The sequence below is a fragment of the Prenolepis imparis genome, unplaced genomic scaffold (genome assembly GCF_030444845.1).
Source record: "Prenolepis imparis isolate NDT839.2.m4 unplaced genomic scaffold, iyPreImpa1.0 SCAF_5, whole genome shotgun sequence".
Taxonomy (NCBI): Eukaryota; Metazoa; Arthropoda; class Insecta; order Hymenoptera; family Formicidae; genus Prenolepis; species Prenolepis imparis.
The window spans coordinates 8,383,940-8,406,037 of record NW_028141163.1 but is presented as its reverse complement, the minus strand read 5'-3'; the positions used below and the strand labels follow the sequence as shown (position 1 = coordinate 8,406,037).

The 22,098-nt window shown below is 29.8% G+C and overlaps 2 protein-coding genes across 2 annotated transcripts in view; one reads left to right on the top strand and one right to left on the bottom strand.

Annotated features, from left to right (window-relative positions):
* Window positions 1-346: 346 nt before the first annotated feature.
* The window catches only part of LOC145936313 (uncharacterized), a 283,300-nt gene continuing 261,548 nt past the window's right edge, over window positions 347-22,098 (bottom strand). Inside the window, exon 11 of the mRNA XM_083038404.1 lies at window positions 347-619. The gene's annotated coding sequence lies outside the window, so the exon portion shown is untranslated. The remainder of the gene's footprint in view (window positions 620-22,098) is intronic.
* Window positions 4,577-21,224, top strand: LOC145935960 (sodium channel protein Nach). Its single transcript, XM_083037795.1, has 12 exons — window positions 4,577-4,946; window positions 5,236-5,483; window positions 7,222-7,364; window positions 8,041-8,104; window positions 9,898-10,072; window positions 10,595-10,740; window positions 12,005-12,146; window positions 14,334-14,628; window positions 17,605-17,658; window positions 17,878-18,043; window positions 18,285-18,391; window positions 19,627-21,224. Exons 2-12 carry the CDS (start codon window positions 5,287-5,289, stop codon window positions 19,893-19,895), a joined length of 1,758 nt encoding a protein of 585 aa, XP_082893921.1. The 5' UTR covers window positions 4,577-4,946; window positions 5,236-5,286; the 3' UTR covers window positions 19,896-21,224.

Sequence of the window (22,098 nt, the reverse complement as noted above, 5' to 3'; positions counted from 1 at the left end):
TCTCCTTTGAATATCTATATTTACTCGAAAGAAATGCTGTACTCGTACGTATTAAAATGCGTTTTTAATTTAATAAAAACAATTTTTTTTTTAGTTTTGCAACCCAATGATTTATAAAAATTTCTATTAAAATAAAAATTGAATAAAAAATAAGTACTTACTGTTAAAAAATCTTCATTAAGGGCCGGTTTTTCAATAATAGTGTAAACTTAGATCGAAGTTTGAACTTTGTGCAGAACACATGTGCGCATAAGAAATACAATTAAAATAAGATATTTATTTTCCTAAATTCACGTTTAAAAATATTAAAGAGAAATACAGAATCTTTAATATTTTCTTTCTACAAACACCATTTGTATATATTATGAATCTTCAAGCAACATTTCGTAATTTTTGAAGGTAGTTTGAAACTAATAGTGCTCGACACATAGCTTTTAAATGACTTGTCTATATAGTGTTATACTTCCGTCTTCTCACCAACCATTTGCACGTATGGAAAAGTAGACTCCGTTGTTTTCTCTCTAATCCCTTTTCCTTTTGTTTCAACCAGTTCCACAAAGTTTTAGCGATTAGCATATTTCCAAAAAGAAAAACGCCGTTCATCTTGCGCGCGACCGAGCTGCAACAAAGCATGGTTAAGATTAATTTTTAATGCGTCTTTCGGCGAATGAAAATATCTCTCGTCGCTGATCACCTCTTCTAAATTCAACGCTAAAAGCTATGGGTTACCATGGATAATCATTACGGAATTAAAATGCAAAGTAATACTCGTAAAAAGAAAATTTTTTACGGTACCTACACCGATGTTGTTTACATTGCATCTGTTTTACAAAGCAAATAGACACGAGATAAATTACTGCCATTAATCATGTAAATTTAAATTCATAAAGATTTAATAAGCATTAATATCAAATGCATTTCAATTACTTAGCAGGTCTTCATTTATGTCTCGTTATTAATTGGTCCATTAGTAATATTAAATCTTCATGTGCTTTCGAAAGTAATAAAATGAACGAAAACTAGGAGAGAGAAGAACTGATACACATATCGATTGGATACAAAATTATCATATATTCTGTGAAATTTTCATTAAAATAATGTATAATTATAATAATGTATAATTAAAATATATATAATATAACTAACATTATATTATACTAACATTGTATTACACAATACACAAAAAATTTAATAAATAAAACACTAAGTGTTTTAATAATAAATTAAATTTTATTATAATTTAATTAATATTTTATTATTTTAATATAAATATAAAATAGAAATATAAAAAAAATCTCTACAAGAAGCAAATATTTATTAATAAAGTGGATTAAAATAATTTTTGAAAAATTGGAAAATCTAAGCATATCTAAATAAACTAATTTTTTAAAGATAAATAATTTCTCTACAAGAACGTATGTTGAAGCAAATGAATATCTTATGTATAATTAACTATTAATTAAAAAATTAAGAGAATTTAAAGAATATTTTATACATTCTTGGATTTATATTTATTAAATAGTGCATATAGTCATTAATTCTCTTTTAAAAATGCGATATAATATTTTATATACATATATTATATATGTATATATCGTTTTTGTGCTATTTCTTTTTTGGTATAAAATTCGCGAATTCTCTAAATATAGTTCGCGTTGCACGCAAAAAGGCGCACATCACTATTGAATTAAGAACCAATTGGAAACTCTCGAACGACTGCAATGTGCAACTTGTGCAATGCGTGCATTGTCGCGTTATCGCGCGCGAAATTCACCGATTCGCCTTTGTGCAGGAAACGCCTCTCTGCGTCTCTTTATCGTAAGAAACTCACGTCGATGTAACTTTCATCTCGGTTTGTTGCACGCAATTTATGCGCGTCCCCGCGACCGCTTCCTGCGCGATTTAAATTAGATTGCCGGCGCGGCGCGCCGGCGAAAACGCGAATTAATCTCAAGATTAATTAGCGAAAATACACTTAAACGGCCGCGATCCGTCCGCGAGAATGTCGGTCGACGGATGAGACGTGGCGTCGCCGGCTTGCGCGTTACACAGCCATGAATAATCCTCTTCATACGTCTCGCGTGCATCACAGAACGAGGCGAAGCGCTCGGAAGATGCTCGCGCTTCTTGCATAACAAGTGTTCCCGGATCTGCTGCCGCGGATTTCACATGAAAATTGAAATTACTTTCTCCACAGTTTAATGTCAAATCATTACTTATCGCAAGTTTTCAATTTACGAGATTAAACGTTTTAATCTCGTCGAATCCTGTTAGAGAGAGAGAGAGAGAGAGAGAGAGAGAGAGAGAGAGAGAGAGAGAGAGAGAGAGAGAGAGAGAGAGAGAGATTCTGTCATTTATTCCCGTAAGATTAAGTTAAAGAAATTATGTATACTTGTTATCTGTCTATATCCTCATAGAGCTTTGTGCATTTCAAAAAATATAATAAAAATATGCAGTTACAGTTATATATAATAAGACAAACGCGCGGGTTATGAGGTAAACCAGAGCTATAATTATAACGACGTGAGGAGTTTCGCGAGTTTCAGCCAATTATAATGAACTCTTGTGGTTCTAGGTTGAAGACAAAGATACGTCGAGTACGATGTATGTAACGCGGTTGCCAGACAGTTATGCATATACATTTCCGCGTACATAGTAGTATATGTTTTACACATGGATTGTGAAGGCAACGTGTAATATGGAATGTCTGTGGAATTGAACAGAATATTAACGTTGTCAATTTCGTCAAGAATATGTTTGGAATATTTTAAGATCTTCTTTTTCACATCGGATCGCAAACGTGATTCAAAACTTTTGACAATGCGAGTTACTATCGAGTTAAACAAATAAGATTAAAAGTAGAACATCCGCGAAAGTGTTACAGAGTTTGTAACTGTCATGGTTGATTTGAAATGTATGTACGTACCATTTTGAAATGAACGAACGCGTCTGCAGATGGATTAAATCCTGCCTACAAAATGCATAAAGCAGCTTTCAGTGGAATGAGCTTTTGAGCAAATGTTGATCTTAAACTGGATACCATTAATTTATTGTCGTGTACATCTGTTAAATCAAAAGTCATTGAACACACATGCATATAATATAACAAAAGAGAAAAAAAGAAATTCTCTATATTAATATTATTAATATTAATATTAATAAATTTAAAATGACGCTTGCGTGTGTTTGTTGTAAAATAATAATAATTAAAGACAAAAAATAATAATTTTATGGATTAACGCAATATGCCACTAAAAATCGGAAAATCTTTTGCTTTTATTATGTACCTGCGTGATTTGCTAGTTTTTATTTAACAAAAGTTTTTTCAAAATCTTATTTTTCCTTTATCTTTTCCGATATCTTTGAAAGTATATAACTTTGAAGTATGGAGGAAAGCAGAAACACTCGTAATATCTCTCTTGTCATGTCCAAAGGATACAATTTATCTCAGCAATGTTAAGTTAACACATAGCGAAAGCATTTTGGCAAAGTGTTAACAGAAAGATGAAACATGTTTGCATTTATGTTTGCTTTAGAGACTATAATGTATTGTGAAACTATAACGCATCTGGAGTAATAAGATCTAAGTGAAGTTGAATATGTAGTCAATATAAGAAGTGCAAACAGTTTGCAGTCAGTCAGTAATAACAGTCTGTATATAGTCAGCCCAGAACACGAGCATTTAAGCCGATATCTTCAAATGTATGTATAGAGAACGCAAGATAAAGATGGTATATAAAAATGTTTATTAATTATATGTTTGCGAAAATAATAATAGAGAATATGCAAATATAAAATAATTTACATTATTGTACAAATATATAATATACATTAAAACAGCTATAATATATTATGTACATTATCATTTTACCATAAGAAAAAAGTATTTATATAAATAATATATATCAGTTCTTCCTAAAGAATATATAATTATAATATTTAGAGATTTTAAACTAAAGTATCAATAATGTAAATACGATTTAATACTGTAGATATATACTCGCGGTAATTAATTCTAATCGAAAGAGAATGTAATATTACACTAAATTCGTTTTACATTACACAGAAATTATCTCATTAACGAATGTTATTAGTTATTTTAGAGTTTATACATATACAATATGCTCTGTATTTACTTTATATCTCAAAAATATCAAAATCTATTATTTCGTATAATGATATGTGCTTTCTAAAATATTCTGAAATTACACAACGTATTATAAATGCATTATAAAAGAAGCGAAAGAATGTCACAAAATTATTAATTCAGATCTACGTAGAGCAATCTTCTAAAAAATTCCTTCGCTCTTTTCTATCATACAAAAACTACATGGTGTGATATGTCACCGTGCATACCTACCGCACATTTATAAACTATTCACGAGATTGCCAGGGAAGCGACAAACGGGGCAATTTTATACTCGGCGAGCGATCGCGAACGCGCGATATCAAAGTAGCAGAATAGTAATTGAACGATGCTAGATACACGCGATTTTGATCTCTTGTTGGATCTCTTCCGTCATAACGCGGACCACACCGACACCAATCGACCGCATTCGCGTTTTATAGTCCACGATGTAAACGACGGCAGTCGTAATCCCAGATGGTCGCGCGAGTGCTCGGGATATAACGTGTGCCGTCTGTAACATTGCGTGTAATTGCGCTTATGGGAGTTTCGTTCCCTATATTGTATATCTTTTTGTTGATCGATCGAGCGCGGTTTGCAGTTGTTTGAAACGAGAGAAACTTGTTTTACTATTGTGTATATTCGAGAATTTTTAATCATTGCAAAAACTTTTAAATTGTTGATCGTTCTCGCTCTGCAAAATTTAAGTGATGATAATTATTTAACATAAGGAAATTCCAGGTTAAATGTGGAATTGTATAATAACATATCTGTAATTAAATCCTTTGTTATTTACACTTTGTGATCGCTATCTTTGAAGGTAGGAGCTAACTACACGATAGGATAAGTAGATATTATATATTAGTAGAACTTTACTTTACTTCGAGAAAATTAAATTAGAATATATGATCATATTATCTGAATTTGAATTATAATTTTGAGATTTAAAATGAGACATTACATTTCGAGTTTAATTTGCAAACTAATGGATAATAATATAAATACACACACATACATAAATTTTTAATAGAAAATACAATAAATTAAATATTATATTATATAATAGTTTATATATATTATACAATAGTTTAAATAATCATTTATTGCAGGCTGGAGTTTATTAATTTTTGGATTATATAATTTAAAAAGCGATTTTCGTTATGTGGACCGAGAAAGATCAAATTAAACGTAGAAAAAATGTTGCAACACAAGCATGGATTACGAGAGATTCCCCGAGATCACCGACGAAATTCCGGAGTTGTAAAGTTATATTGAAATATCTAAAGTTATATTGTCAGTATTCCAGTTTAAGTAGTTTAAAGTATCTTGCCGATTCGACAAAAACTTGGTTTGAAAGGTAACTTGTCACGTTTTAAATTATACAATTTATTTATAGTACAATTATTGAATTGCATGAATGAAAATACAAATTTCAAAATATAAAATTCTCCATATATATACAAATTAAATTTCAAAATATATATTAATTATAAGAGAAATTTGGATTTTTTTCAAGACACCATTTTCCAATCTTATTATATAAATAATTATATAAATAATTGAGAGAGGGAGACATATTTTAATTTTACACAAATAATTAAGACATATGCAAAAAATTAAAAAAAAAATGTTTTAAGGGAGATGCATCAAAAATTTTTATTTTAACTTTTACAAAGTACATATTTACAAGCAGCTACAACTGTGTTGACTGTTAATGGAATTCAAATTGTTCTCTACTCTAAGTATTCTGTAAGTTAAAATAAAAACTTTAAATGCATTTTTCTCTTGAAGCAGGTTTTTGCACTTTTCAGCCATTATTTCAATTAATAACAAACTTTACGTTTAATATTTCAAGCGGTAAATAAAAGAAAAAGAAATACAGGCAAAAAGAAAAAGTAGTAATATTTATCAATTATATAATATTATGTTCTTATTGTTTATAAATTTAATCAATATAGTTATAAAAAAATTATAGAATTTAATAATATACAAGAACTTGTTTGTGAATTAAATTCTGTCAATTATTATTATTATTAAATTGATATGCTTAAAATGTATTGCAAGACAGAAATAATTGATATACATATACATTTTTCTTTTAGAGAAAATATTTTATTTTGCTCTATTTTTATATACATTTATATCTAACTTGTATCAATCTAATTCTTTATTTAATAACTTACTTATTAAGTCGGATATATAGCTTCTTATCTATTTTATTTGCACCTTTAAAGAGAGAGGGAGATCGTGGTGAATTATACGTGATATAGCAAGCGTTTTGTATCCGGTAAAGGTAACACTTGTACGACGAAACTTTACTCGAGCGGGATTTATTTGGATGTTAAATAATCCATTTAGCGGCGTAAGCTCGCGCTCGAAAACTCAGCTCGCTAATACGATTATCGGCCCTTTATCAAAGCAATGATAAAAGCGGTTCGCGCAGACTATGCTCGCGGATTAGCCGCGAGACGCTACGGACTCGTACATTACATCGGTTCGCGCGTATAAGCGCAACATATGATTAAAGTTACGCGGTTTAACGAGCGGTATCCTCGTTTCACAGAGAGATTAACGATGGCGCGGAGCAGGGATTCTTGAATTCATAGCGGACCACACAAATCAGGTCGTCTACAAATCACGACCCTATTTCGCGAAACAAAACGAACGCGACGCGAAAGAGGGAAGAAGAAAAAAAAAGAAAAAAGAAAAAATAAATGAAAATAAAAGAGCGTAATATTCCGCAAAACGGTAGAGTCACGTCGCGATGCGGCGCCTCCGGTTGATTTAATGTAACATTTCGCGTCATACGTGACGTTAATAGCGCGGTGTAAATTCGGTAATGAACGTGTTACGGTATGAACGAGAATAAATTATCGCTCGCTGCCAACTGGTTTGTGTTACACAGACATTCGTATTCTTATTTTTTGCGCCTACAAAATTATTTCACTTTACAAGTGAATGAGTAAATAAATAAAATGACACACACACACACAATTCTTCAATTTAAAGAAGTGTTTTAAAGATGATGATATGTGTAATGTAGAGTTTGCAACTATTATTTTCAATAAAATCTTTATTTGATTAAAATTTTTCAGAATTCTGTGGGTCATAATACATTGCGTAATTATATCTGGTTTAATATTTGTGGTTTATATTTCCTACAAAGAATTCGTGACGTCGCCTATATTGACTTCTATGGACACCGATAGTTATAATACGGTCAAAATAGATTTTCCAGGTATGAAGATCAATCCTAAAATTTCCTGAAATTTGCATGCATAGTTATAAAAATTTAGTTTTGATATAACATGATATTTTTGATATAATATAACTTTTTGATATAATATAAACCAATATATCAAACAATTAATTTCTGTTATGATTGTTAAAACTATTATATAATTTCATAAAAAAGACTAGTATTATTTCTCTTCAAATGAATAATTACTTGAAAACTATTGCCTGTGGAATCTCGATATTGTGACAATTCACAAAAATATTAAAATTTTACTCTGTGTCAAGTAGAAGCTCTTAGTTAGAATAAGAACGAAAAAAAATAATTAAACAAATTGAATATCAAAAGAATTAAGTTGAGTATTGACAAAAACATCAATGAATGGCACAAACATAAATTCTTGCATTCTTGTTTACTATTTTACATTTCTAATATATAAATATAAATATATCTTTCCTCTAAAACAGAAAATGTTTTATTTTTGCTGTTGCGCACTATATGCAATATAAGTTAACAATATTAAGCAAAGAGAGAGAATTTTAAAAAACAATATTTTATTTATAAATGAAAACAAATTTTTATATTTTGAGGGGAAAAGACAAGCAATATTTTTTTTCCGTTTTTCCAATTTTTCCGTTCTACTGCGCTGTTGATAAAAAACACACTGATGAATTTCCAGCAATCGCCATCTGTCCCATTAATAGGATAAGTCGGCGATCCGCGATAGAATTGGCGACCAACATGTGAGCGATTTTATGTATTAAATAAACGCACACCGAATTCACGTATATTAAACAATAGATGTATTTGCATTTGCACGAATAACGACGAGGTGGTGATGCACGTCGCAGTTCGTTCTAGCATTTTAAATGCACGTATGATTTCGCACTAAATTGTACCAATTGTACCAATCGCGCGACCGATCTGGATTACTCGAAGTTGCACCAGCTGTTTAGCGCATATTATTCCACAAATTTTCTCTGCACGTGTTAAAATGGTCACCGGTTACCGGTGCAACGCGAATCGCAAGCACGTATTATATCCGCAAATATCTCCAATGTCGGTTCGATCGCATGAATTACTTTTAGATTACGTCAGCATAAAAGCGACCATGCAAATATTTTGCAGTATCGATGATGCCTTATCAATATATTACATTATGCATTATTATTGATCATATTGACCTATAATAAGTTTATCGTCGTTATCAGACTCGTTGAATTCTCTCAATTAGATTTTAAAAAAATTATAAAGTCGAGCTACTATTAGAATTGGTTAGCAATACTTGTAACTTACTAGCCAGTGACAAATATTGATTATATTATCCGCAGAGAATCATAAGAACACACACATTGCAATAATGGATAATTGACGAGTAATATATTCTCACCGATTATAGACCATTGTGGTGCAACAAATGATGTGTGTTCATGGTTGATAGGTGCGAATTCATGGTTGAGGATGAGTTCACTAACCATGTTGGCATTCCCATAGAGAGTTTAGCTTGGGGTAGGTAGGATTAATTTGCCACGGTTGACGTGCGATATATACGGGAAGCTTAATTGACCGATCAACGCATTGGATTCTACTCTGCTTTTTACGATGTCCCGAGTCAATTGGCACGCCGATTATCGTTAATTCGATGCCGCGCACTTGGAACGCAATGAGAACGGATCGATGCATTGCGCATTGATGGAGAGCGTAGAATCGGCGTGGTTACGGCTCATTTAATAGGGCGTTAATGTCCCAAAATCCAGCCGTTTCGCGCGGTGCTACCTCGTAGCCACCCGCAAACTTTCGCCCCTCGTAATGGAAGATACATTTCCGGAATCGTTGATTCGGAACCGAAACCTTCGTGAAGTTTCGTAGGTAGATAGGTTCGATATAAAAGTTTCCACCTCGTTTGCGCATTGATTAATACCACATTGATTTTTATCAAACTCGATGCGTTGCTGATGATTATAAATTTCAAACAAGCGCTCGTTAAATGTACGTATTATTTTTAGAGGTACTTATATTATCGAACATATTTCCAATATTCTTTTATACAACTTTTATATTTTTCAAATTCTTTTATATGTATTTAGCAATAAAATAAACGAAGCAAACAAAACATTTCAAAGCAATGTAATGTTGTCTATTACATACACGTCTCTAAACTTTTATATATATATTATCAGATAAGATTAAAAATTCTTTAATATAAGAAGCACTAAAATACAATTACGTTCTACATATATTAGTATATAATAAATTAATGCTCAGAAAATTATATTCGAACTTCTGTTGATTGATATGTTTTATAAGAGAAGCGTATGCATAAATAAATTTTTATGACATTTAAAGTATCATTTATTATATATACGCAATTAAGTTGTTGATTAAATAAATTGGATGGGGGTTGTGCGAGTTATTAGAATTATGTGTGCATGTATAACGAATATGCTCAGATTATCTTGCTTATTAAAAATATCTTACAATTAGACATATTATATGATATCTTTATTTGTGTAAAATTTACACAAATTCTTTTCAGTTCTCATGCAAACGTTACGAAGCTGTCGCTCAATGAAATTGTTCACATGCTTCAGCAATTAGGCAAACATTATTCTTCCAATTTTATAACGGAAAAAAATCAAGATTTGGAGGTTGATCAACTTTTAACGGCTTATTACGATGGATTTTACGACATTACCAAAACGATGAAAAATGTACATATGTAAAATTAATGCTATAAATATGATACGCTAGAATTTTATCTATACAATTATTTTTATTGGATTTCTTACTTCTTTTAGGAGAATTCTCTTTTAATTAAATAATTATTATAATAATAATTGATTCCACATTTTTAAAATTTTAATATTAAATGGTATAATAATGAGAGTTTGAAAAAATTAAAACTTGTTTGAAGTAATTTTAAATGTAAATTTCTTGAAAAGCTTGATACTCGATTTTCTACGAGTATTTTTCACATACATAAATTCATCTTTTTTACTTTAAATTTTTTAATGATTCTAAAAAATAAAAATTACTTATACACGAGATCGTGACTGCAAGTATTTTATTTATTTATTTATAATAATACGTGATATATTGTAGTTGTATGTTAAATGGCATTTCCCGTGGAGATCAATTAAACATTATTAATATATATGATTTGCGTGTGTCAATTGACATTGCTATCACGCGAGTTATGTCGGCAATTCATGTGTTGTGCTTCAATTTTCCAGTTGTCGCCGCAATGCTTGACGATGCTACTGCGATGTAAGCTGCATGGGACCTACAGAAACTGCTCGCAGCTTTTCGAGTTTCGCAAGACGCAGGACGGATTCTGTTGCACCTTTAATTACGTACGTGAAAGGGACGACATTCCCACGTGAGTATCCCGAGCTTTCAGAATGGTGAACAGACAACATGTAGTAGTTTACCGCTTACTCGACTAGTTTACGCTTGCACGGTATGTTCTTTCAGCATAGGCAAACGAAACACACTAAGACTATCATATTATCATATATAATATGAAAATGTTTTATTTTATATTTATTTTTATTATTGTAGTTCTTATTATATCTTATTATTCCTTATTAGATCTTTGTAATTAATTATTTTAAATATGTACATCAACTATTTGCTCAGGATTATTTAATTATAGGATAATTTTTAGGATTATTTAATTATATAGGATAATTTTAAAGGATTATTTAATTATATAGGATAATTTTTAATTATACATATATTTAAAAGTGATACATCGCTAGAATTGATTTATAATATAAAGTACATTATTTTTAATAAATTGCTCACACGATATTTACTCACGTCGATTTAATCGCGTCGATTAGATCGCAGTTTGTCGATTGTATCTCAGAAAAATAGTGTTGCACTTTATTTTAATTTTCTTTGTACATATTATACATATATGACGTGTCGCAAGAATGCCACGATGATCTTTATATCTATAGAATGATTCACATGTATTCTTCTGATTTGTTTCTATATATTACTTTAATTTGTAATTACATTTTTCTTAACCGATAAATGCAAGAAAAACAAATTAACTTATATGTATGTATATCTACATACATATGTACATATGTATATGTATATATGTATATATACATATATTGTATATAAATTTTTATCTAAAAATCTAAATTAATTGAAAAAAACAAGTTTTATTATTTATTTATAAAATATGTATTTGCCAATAAATTTTTAATTCTTAACGATTTTATTATTATTGATGCTTAAATATTTAAAAAAGGGTTGCTATTTATATTTTGTTTGATATTTAGAATGTATCGCTGCGAAACGATAAAACGATAAATGATAAAATATAATAGTATATGATGTTTATATTTTATTAATATATAAGCTTTCTGATGATAAAGCACGGTTTTGTATTTTATAGGATATTAATATTACAAACATAAATACAGTTTCTCGCGCTCTGAATAAAAAAATTTATATGTTTTGATTGCAATCTTCTGAGGAATTTATAATGACAAATAGCTATACAAATATAGGTCAGCTTCATGGAAAAAAATAAGGGCTGTTTAGTTTAAAAATCTATAACGCCGTTAAGTGTAAGCTTTAGTTACTTGAAAAATTAATAATTGTGATTATACTTCTGTTAACAGAATGAATGAAGTATTACATAAAGCGAAATGGAGTAAAGTGCATACAGTAGACGATCTCGGAATAGAAAAAGGTTTATCGGTCGTGATGGAGCCATTTTTGGATGATTATTTCTATCCGATACTGCCTGTTAAGGGTTGGAAGGTATATAAAAGTAACATCAAATATCATTTAGAAAGACCAACGGTCGAGAAAACCAAACAGAGCAACTCGTAATATCCCTATATTCGCTAAAATGATTTCATTTTCAAGCTAAAATTAAATCTGCCATCACGGTAAATTTATTCATTGCTCATGCGAGATTAAAATATCTAGCAAATTTTTGGCAAATTTTTTCTGTTTTAATTAACGAAAAGAACGGCTTTGTTTAGCCGACATTAGGCCAACATTAAGAACAGTAAGATGCTACATAATTACACAAAATGTTTCACTTAATTTAGTCAGCGTTATTCATAATCGTCTTTCTTATTCATAAGTAAAAGTTTTGTTATAAGCTGTTGTTGTTTAAAATAATTGCGAAAAAAAGAAATTATATAGTCAGAAGAAATTTCACGACAATTAGTAGTCCTAATTAATTCACAGTTCTCAATTAAATCGCAGGAACCTAGTTTTTTATTTCTTTAAATATATTGAGCAAGTTCATGTATAATAAATTGTAGATAGGTATATAACATATAGAATATACATATATAAATTTTTTAAATTGCTAATTTTTAAAGTTACAGTTGAATATTTAAAAAGTAATGTATGTATTCTAAGTATCATTATTTTGCACATACATTATGCTAAGAATATTTTTAGCTTTCTGGCACAGACAGTATTCTGATCTAACATATAATTTAGAAAATCTCGCATGAAAATTGCCTAGAAATATTTTCGTCTATGCGAGCTGCGAAAACGGGTCATATTTGACTCACATAACGAGTTATTACCACAAGTGTTGAAAAGGGGCTAATCGAGCGAAATGAAAATTTATTCTCTCAATGCTTTATCATACCAAAGTAGCATTAATGTTCGATTTTACAGCAAAGTATCATGAAATATATTCATGTTTTAAATGCATTTAATACACATAATTAGAAAGTAATAATGTTCGTTGGTTATGCATAGTAAATGTCTAACGATTAATTAGTTTCAAGAATAAAGCTATATGTTATAAAATTATACATATACATTATTGTTATATTTATACAAATCTTTAAAAAAAGAAGTTAAGAAAAATAGATTATAAAATCTTATTTTTTTATTTATTATCAAGCTAATTATACATAATAGAATTGTAATATTACAAAATTTTAATTTTAATTTTACAATTAGTAATTAAAATTATTGGAAGATAAAAATAGTTAAAAAAATTGTTAAATCATATTTAATTTACTCCGAGAAATTAATTAAAAAATTTAATTTATGCCCAAAAAAGCACAGAGAATCTGATGTACTCCATAAAATAAACTTCATAAATAAATTTTTCAATATTCAATAATATCATTTTTAGACAAGTATTAATGTTTTAAGCATTATAATATAATTGATGCCAGGATATAGCAATTTTGAAATATAAGAAGTACAAAATATATGTTATGTGCTCAATATATAATTAAATTACCGAGTTACAAAATAAAACTTATTGCTGCGATGAAGATCAGTAGCTACATTGTGCCTTGAACTTTTTCCATGCTTGTCACGACATAATAAGCCACCTGTGCTTTATTCGCGCATATTGCACAGCGATAAAAAAACTCACGAAAGTCATTAGCAGCACGATATAATCGCACGCGTCCTTCACTTCATATTTGCGGTGTAGTCTGTTGTTACTTTAGGCCATAAACGTTTACGTATTAACAACATTGTACAAATTAATTAATTGATTTTTATCAATGCGAATTTTTTCGAAAAAGTTTGTTTTTACTGTTGCACTTTAATGAAACATTAAAATGTCAATAGCATCATAGTTACGTGCGGAAATAGATCAACACATTATACAAATTATATCTTTTTGCAGTGTAAACATATAATATATCTAGTTATAAAAACTATAAAAATCTTTCGAATAAATTCGAATAAAAAAAAAATATAATATGCAATGTTTATATTAAAAGTAAAAATTTTAAGTTTTATGAATTATACTCACATTGAGTTCTAACGATCGATTATCTAAATGTAATTCGATGACGTTCTCTTGAGTATAACCGAATAATACCGAATAGGAAATCAGATACTAATGTGAGAAACCGAATATTCTCGAATATTTCACAGACAAACGCAACAAAAATTATTTAACATTATCTTATTTTCAAATTTAATGAAGCAGATATTTATCGTGTTTTGTAGATTATCGTGTTTCATCCTTACGATTATCCGGATGTATGTAGCGGTGGTGTCACGGAAGTACTCGTGACACCCCGCACTGAGACGTACGTGGATATGACTCCAACGTCTTTCTTTAGCACTGATATTATCGAGACTTTCCCTATCAATCAACGCAATTGTATTTTCTCAGAAGAAATACGCACTAGTGGCACAACTTATACTTACAGTGACTGTATCGTCTACTGCAAGATTAACGACGTGCTAGAGCTTTGCAAATGCAGACCGTTTTACTATCCACGTCGTGGCGAAAAAGAATGTCAGTAAGAATATATATTATTGATTTTCTTTAACTTGATACTGGCTTTTCATCATATCAGAAAATCATTATCTTCAGTATGCAAAAGTTTATTATTAAAAATTGTTTAATTAATATCAAAGGGATTCGCGTTTATTTTTAGAGGAAATGTGTTTCATAAGTTAGTTATAATTACAATATTTAACAAAATTTTCAAAATACAATTAATATCATTTTTAAGATAAATAATTGCGTTGCGTTGGACTAAAAATTCTTTCCACCTTTATTTGCATTAAATTAAAAAAGAATTTTTGTTGCATGACATTTTTAAGTTGCTAACTAAGAAATTAAATAAGTAATAAAGAACGCAATATTAAATCTTCTATGTGAATAAAGAATTCTTAATTTTTCGAGGTTTCAAATTACATTTCTTGAGAGCTCTCGAAATCCAGCTGTAACCGACTTATAACCCAAGCTTTGCAAATTGAAAGTTTAATCATGCGAATTATTTTTGCTGACTTTTTTATTTTTTAAAATTTTAAATGCAACTCATAAATGACATTTGCTGTTATTTATTTAAAAAATATTGTGTCAAGTAGGAAATATTGTAAAACTCGCTTTTTTAGAAATATACAAGGTCCTTCAAATTCGTTTCAACGAATTCTTTATCTAATAAAAAAATCTTTTCTTTACATATCAAAATATTTATAATATAATCAATTAAAGACATCTTAAAATTAAAGTTTTTAAAATTTTAACAATTTAAAGATTTTATATATTTTTTTTAACATTAATGGAGCATGTTCATCAAATACGACAAGTTTCATATAATAATTACGAATAATACTTTATGAATTTAATGTGTGATCAGATTATTTTGTGTGATTGAAAACCCTGATAAAACGCTTTCTCGATACTAGCTTGATCGGTCTTGATCAAATCGTATTTCCGAGCGATGAACGAGTTTCAATGTTAATAGAAACGAGCGGTAACATCTCTCTCTTTCTCTTTTTTTCTTTTTCTCTCTCTCTCTCTCTTTTCTAAACTTTGCACTCTTGTGAGAATGTGAATTGCAGCTTTCATTGACGTTCCTTCGCATTGTACCAAATTATATTAAGGCTGACAATTCGACAATATTACTAGCAATCTTCGGAGTAAATCGTGTTGCTACTTTTTTGCACTTTTGTTTTCTCTTCAAATTTTTATCTCTTAGCTTTTATATATCTTTCATTCGACGGCGCCCTTGAAAAATATAGTGATATACATATAAAAAAATGTGATAAAAACATGACATATTCTTTGCAACATTATTATTAATGCGAATAAATTTTGATTAACAATTTTATAAGAACATAAAAATAGCTGAAAAAGTATCCATTTTTATTGATGAGAAAAATCTTTAAAGTGTTTCAAATCATTTGTGATAAAAAAATACTTGTTTGTGCGAATTGAGAAATATATAATACGTGTCTTAATTCTTTTATTATTACATCTTTTTTGTAATATTGTCATATATACTGTTTTTTTTAACATTTTTTTTTAATATTTGAAAATATTGGAAGATTATTAGGGATTCAAAAAAAAATTTGCTTCAAGAATAATGATTATTTCCGTTTATCAAAAATTGAGAAATTAATAAAAGAAGAGAAATGAGAAATCAATCTGAGCGATCCAATATGGGTCTGTAATAATGTCATAGGCAACGTATCTTTCAAAGTCAATAGGTTTCTTTCAATTCTTGCTTTCTCCCTTACATACATACAAGTTTTACTTCTTTTTCTTTTTATCATGAAAATTAGAAGAAAACAAGAATGCATTAAAAACGTAAAATCAATAAAGCTTAGTGATAAAAATAATTATTATAAGCATCAAGATTATTTGATAATTAATTGCAATACACAACGCGCGTGAATTATAATTACTATCAATCATATAAATTAAAAAATGCAATTAAAAATTAAGGGCAAAAATATAAAATTAGATGTAATAAGAAATAATTTGTATAACAAATAATCGTTGAGATCGGAACAGTTATGATTGCGACAATTGAAAGAAATGCGTAAGCCGTAACGAGCGCGATTTATTTTACTCAGAAATATTACTTGATGATTTATTTTAATCAGAAATATTACTTGATGATTTATTTTAATCAGAAATATTACTTGATGATATATTTTAATCAGAAATATTACTTGCGAGACCAGAAATAAGATTGAGGAAGGCGAAAATACGCGGTAAGGACCGTATCTCATTGGATAAATCGGGTTTCTCTCGGAGTTCCGTGTACCCTCTTACATCTCTCGGCGATTTCTTTCTTCCATCACGAAGTCGAGAGGCATGGGCGGCAATCTGTAAAGGAACATTGCGCACCGCATTGCGAAGCGTACGCGTTCGCGAGCTTTCTAACGAGGCTTTACCACGGGTGGCTTAAAGCATTAAAGCGGATCGTGCGAAGCACCGCTCTGTAGGATTAACTTACCGTAGCCGAGGCTCTCTGTAGCAAAGAAGAGGAACGCGCTGAAAGCTGAGTTCCTCTCTCTTTTTTCCCCTTTCTCTCTTTCTCTTTCCCTTTTTTCTGTTCTTTCGTTTTAAAGCCGCTCCGATTGCTCTTTTTCCCGCGCGTTCTATCGATAGCACAGGGTGCTTGGACTCGTTTTTCTCGCGGCTGCCTTCTTCGTTCTCCATATTAATCAACAACACGTGCGACGACGCCTGCATGATGTATTCCTTCATTCCTACCTCTCGTACTGTTCAAAATATAAGTACTTTTTTGCAAATTCTTATTTTTGTAATTTTATCTGATACTGAAAGTTAATTTCGGCACAGTTTCATCTTGTATAATATAGTGAAGCTTTAACTCGTTGAGATTATGAGAAACAGAAAATATCCTTGATTTTTGCCAATACAAGTGATCTCTAGTTTATAGTAATAACTAAAGATAGTGATATATTATATATATATATAATAATAATAAAATATACATATATTTTATTTTAGATATGCAGCGTATTTGTACTAACAAAGACTTACCCTGCTTAACTAAATATAGATGTAAGTGTGTGTGTTATCAGTGCATTATCAATTTAGAGGTTTCTCAATTTACAGTTCTTTCTTCATGTAAATAGCTAATACATTTCAAATCGAATATATTTTGTATATTTATTTTATTATATATAATTATATATAATGTACTAATTAATAATTATATTAATTAAGGAATAAAAATATTTGCTATATTAAATTTTCCATTCTTTTCTATGATATATATAGCTAAATGGCGGACGGTTTTTCCTCATGAAAATAAAGAAGAAATTCTTGCAAATAACAAATGGGCTTTGCATTGTCGTAATTGCTATCCTGCTTGCGATGATACTGGTTATGATGTGCTAAGTTCAATGAGTTATATGTCTACCGGTGAACATAGAACTGAATTACTGTATGTGGCATTCTTGGCAACACAAAAAATACCTTGTAAATACAAAGGCCCATATTCTGGATTTCCTTTTATCGATAAAAGCGTTTTTAAGCATACAGTTTCTGTAACAGAAACTATATGCTTTTAAAAGCGCTTTTATCGATAAAAAAGAAGATCCAGAATATGGGCCAAAGAAAAAAATTCTTTAAACAATCTTATAAAAGGAGCTAAAATAAAATAGTTGTGCGATTCTCAATTTCAGAATGAACTACAACGTTACTGATCAGGGGATACTGCATGTCTTCTTCTCGAAATACGGCACAATCAGGTTGAAACAAGACGTGATTTATTACTGGTACGAACTCCTGAGTAAGTACATATTGCCAAAAAAATTTATTTGAATAGAGTGCGAAATAGAATCGAAGATTTTTAATTTTGCATTAATCAAAATATTTAGATATTTTTGTCGTGCAATAAGAATTTATAAGAAAGATTATAAATTTAATAATTTGAATATAAAATCAATTATTAATTTAAATATAAAATATTCATTTTATTGATATTCCATTTCAATGAATTTATACATTTATCAAATTTATATATTCGCTTTTGTGAAATATATTTCAATAATAAAATTTTTGTACAAATTTTTGTAACAAATGTCACAGAATGAAATTCTCTGTATCTTCTAATTTTATCTCAATCTTATTTGTTTTGTAAAATAAATAAGATTGATAAGTAGAAGCTATAGAGCATTCCATCAAACTTTATAATTGTGTTTATGAACTTGGCATCAATAATACTAGATGGACATTGCGCTATAATTAGATTTTTTTTAAAAATAACTTGGAGATTTTTTATTTTACATTACTTAATTAGTTGATGTGAAAAAAGTCTCAAATCGAATTATAAAATATCATTGCTATGTACATTAACAACGAGAAAAAAAATCTTTTTCACAGTTAATACAAAACATGAAAAAGATATCTTATAAACAAAAGTAATGTAGAAAAGACATTTTTTACCCGCTGCCCGAGAGTTCGTAAAAATGGAATTTTAATATACCGACTATATGTAATGTTTCTTCATTCTTTCTGATTTTCCGTGTAAAAAGAGAATACTTTTTTTCTCACGTGGAATAGCCATTTTTAATTGCTAACATTAACTTTGTGAACAAACTGAAGCAAGAAATATTTCTTAAAGAATCAGATTTTAACATGAATATATTTATATTTGATGGATATGAATATAATTTTATGATTTATGCATATATTGAAAATCAGGAAAAAATAATAACTAGTTTTTAAATAAATACTAATTACAACTTTTACAAAAGTTGTTATTACAAATATAAGACGTATCTGCCCTGTAAAGCATTGATTAAAGAGCCTTGTAAACGGCCTTGTAAAGAAGGAGGAGGAAATGGCGTTGAGATATCGTTGTAAAAATCCATTATCGTTTTTACAGCGTAAATCGCTACTGCTCGTAACATTTCTTATCCCTTTAAGTACGACATTAAAAAACGCGCGGCCGTTTCGTCGAATCGTCCTATCCTTCCACGCTATCAAGGCGGAGTCGTGCCGTAAAAGCTGGTCATTTTGCAGGCGATATCGGCGGTATATGTGGTGTCTTCATCGGCTTCAGTTTCATCACTATCGTGGAGTTGCTATATTTCCTCGTTCTCATATTCCTCGATTTATTCTGCGGGAAATCTTCCTTAGAGGAAGATGACGAAGATCACGAAAAGAAGTCTAAATCAGTCCATAAACAGACTATACAGACAATTTATTGGAACGAGTTGTTACCACGATCTTGGCAATCGGTGACATTTTTTAATAATAGTCAGTTTTCTAACAACAGAGCTAAATATTGATACAGCCGGCGAGCTATCATGAAACTATTCGGAAAGGTTTCCAATCGGAACGATTCCGTTTTTCCTAAGTTGTTCTATCGTGGACGTTCGAATAATACTCGAAACGATAGGACAATCTTCAACGCTTTGCGAGCAAATGGAAAAGCATCGGTTCCAGTCGGGACAAAATCTTGGGCAAAAAAGATTGCGGAAGACGGTTTGTTTCGTCACGTGACAATGATAAGTCCAAAAAATATTCACGATTGAGATTCAGAGACACAGACAGAATTGTAATCGAAAACTAACTAATCGGAAACCTGCGTTTTGTAAATAGTTCCATAATAGCTCTGATTATATGATCGGTTGATTAAAGAGGTTTTAATTTTTCTAAAATTGTATTAGCCCCTTGTATTAATCCCTATAAAATTTGCTTTTCTATGATATTAATCCTGCGATAAAATTCTGTATATTATTATAAAAGATATTATAAAGAGCAAAATCAGTTTTATGCACAGTATAGATTAACGAATATTTCGATGATATTTTAAGTTCTTTAGCAAAACAGATCGATATTATTATAATATGATCCTAGGAAGTGTGCCGTAGTAATAATCTATGTAAAATTTTGGTAGCCAATTTTGCATAATTAAACTGCATGTTAAATTATCGAACACTCAAAGGATTTTTGCGATGCCAATTTTATAGACAGATTTTACACAGAATGGCACATTTCTTACAAGCGTATGTAATTTTAATAACACATTTTGAGAATTTACAATTGCGTGATAAAACTTTGATGAGAAATCATCATTTGTTACAACGAATAATTGACTTATTATACAGATATTTTGGCAATTCAAATATATCAAACATAACAATTATGTCAAAGTTTTGAACACAAAATTTTAGACGAGCACAAGATTTTAGAAATGATTAATTATATAAATTGATGCAATTATCAACAACTTAGAAAGAACTTCATAAGCTGCAGCTTCAAGTCAACGGTTATCACATTAAGAGCGATATTGTTGGATAAGAAGACGTTATTAATGAGAGAAGTGCTAAACAATGAGGCAGTTGTTTACGAGAGAACATACGGAGAGGCTATAATACCCTCGCTGTAAGAGCATGAATAGGATGTGATAGATACACGAGGCTGCATATAGGAATTGTTATCTGCAGCGATGACACTCACCGGAAACACGTAATTAATTTCTCAGCGTAATTATAGTTTTTAATAGACATTTATGTAGATTTGACATTGGAAATAAAAGAGTTTATATGAGAGATCATTTATCGAACGTTTATCAAAACGTGTTTATTAAAACGACTTTAATAGAAGTGATCGGATTCCGATTGATTTTGCGAAAATGTAACCGAATCTTGCAATCAATGTTAGTAATTCGATATTATGGTAAATAAATTCGACTGATTGCAAATATTGATTATTGTATAGTATTGACGATGCACGTAATTTCATATGTAAATATTCGTAAGAGGTTCGGTTGTGTTTTATATGTATATGTAATATGTAAAATATTTTAAAAAATCATTTGTGTTATTATATTATCCGTTATTATACACAATATTTTAAAGCACTACTATAATTTTAAAATAAACTTTGAAGAGAAAACTTGAGAGAGAAGGGGGAGGGAAGAGGAATGAAAAAAACGAAGAAAAAGCAAAGAGAAAGCTGATAATTATCATAATAATTATACGAAATAATCGACATTCGCATGATAATATGGTAATAGTATATAGAGTCCTTATCTTCTCGCTCGACTTTCACTGTGCGAATGATGACGAGGCTGTGAAATGTATCGCGCAGACTATGTATACCATTAGTGCGTATATAAAATATTTCGGCAACGAGAGAATTCGGTCTTGACGTCGCCTAGTGCGCTATTGTTGACATGCTGCAGCTCTGTTTATCATTCGCGCGCTGACACAGGAAAATAGATGCGAGACACTCCGTCGACTTTTTGATGATCGATATACGTAATTCGGGTCGAAAACGAACAATCAAATCGCAGGATCAAGTACTAAAAATAAGGATATATATATATATATATATATATATATATATATATATATACTCTTATGTGATATCCGCAATAAGCACACATTCACATATTACATTTACTTATTTAATTAAATTCTCTGAAAGGAGAGAGGTTTTTGATATCATGCATTTTTCCTATTTCTGTGTTTGCAAATAAAAAAT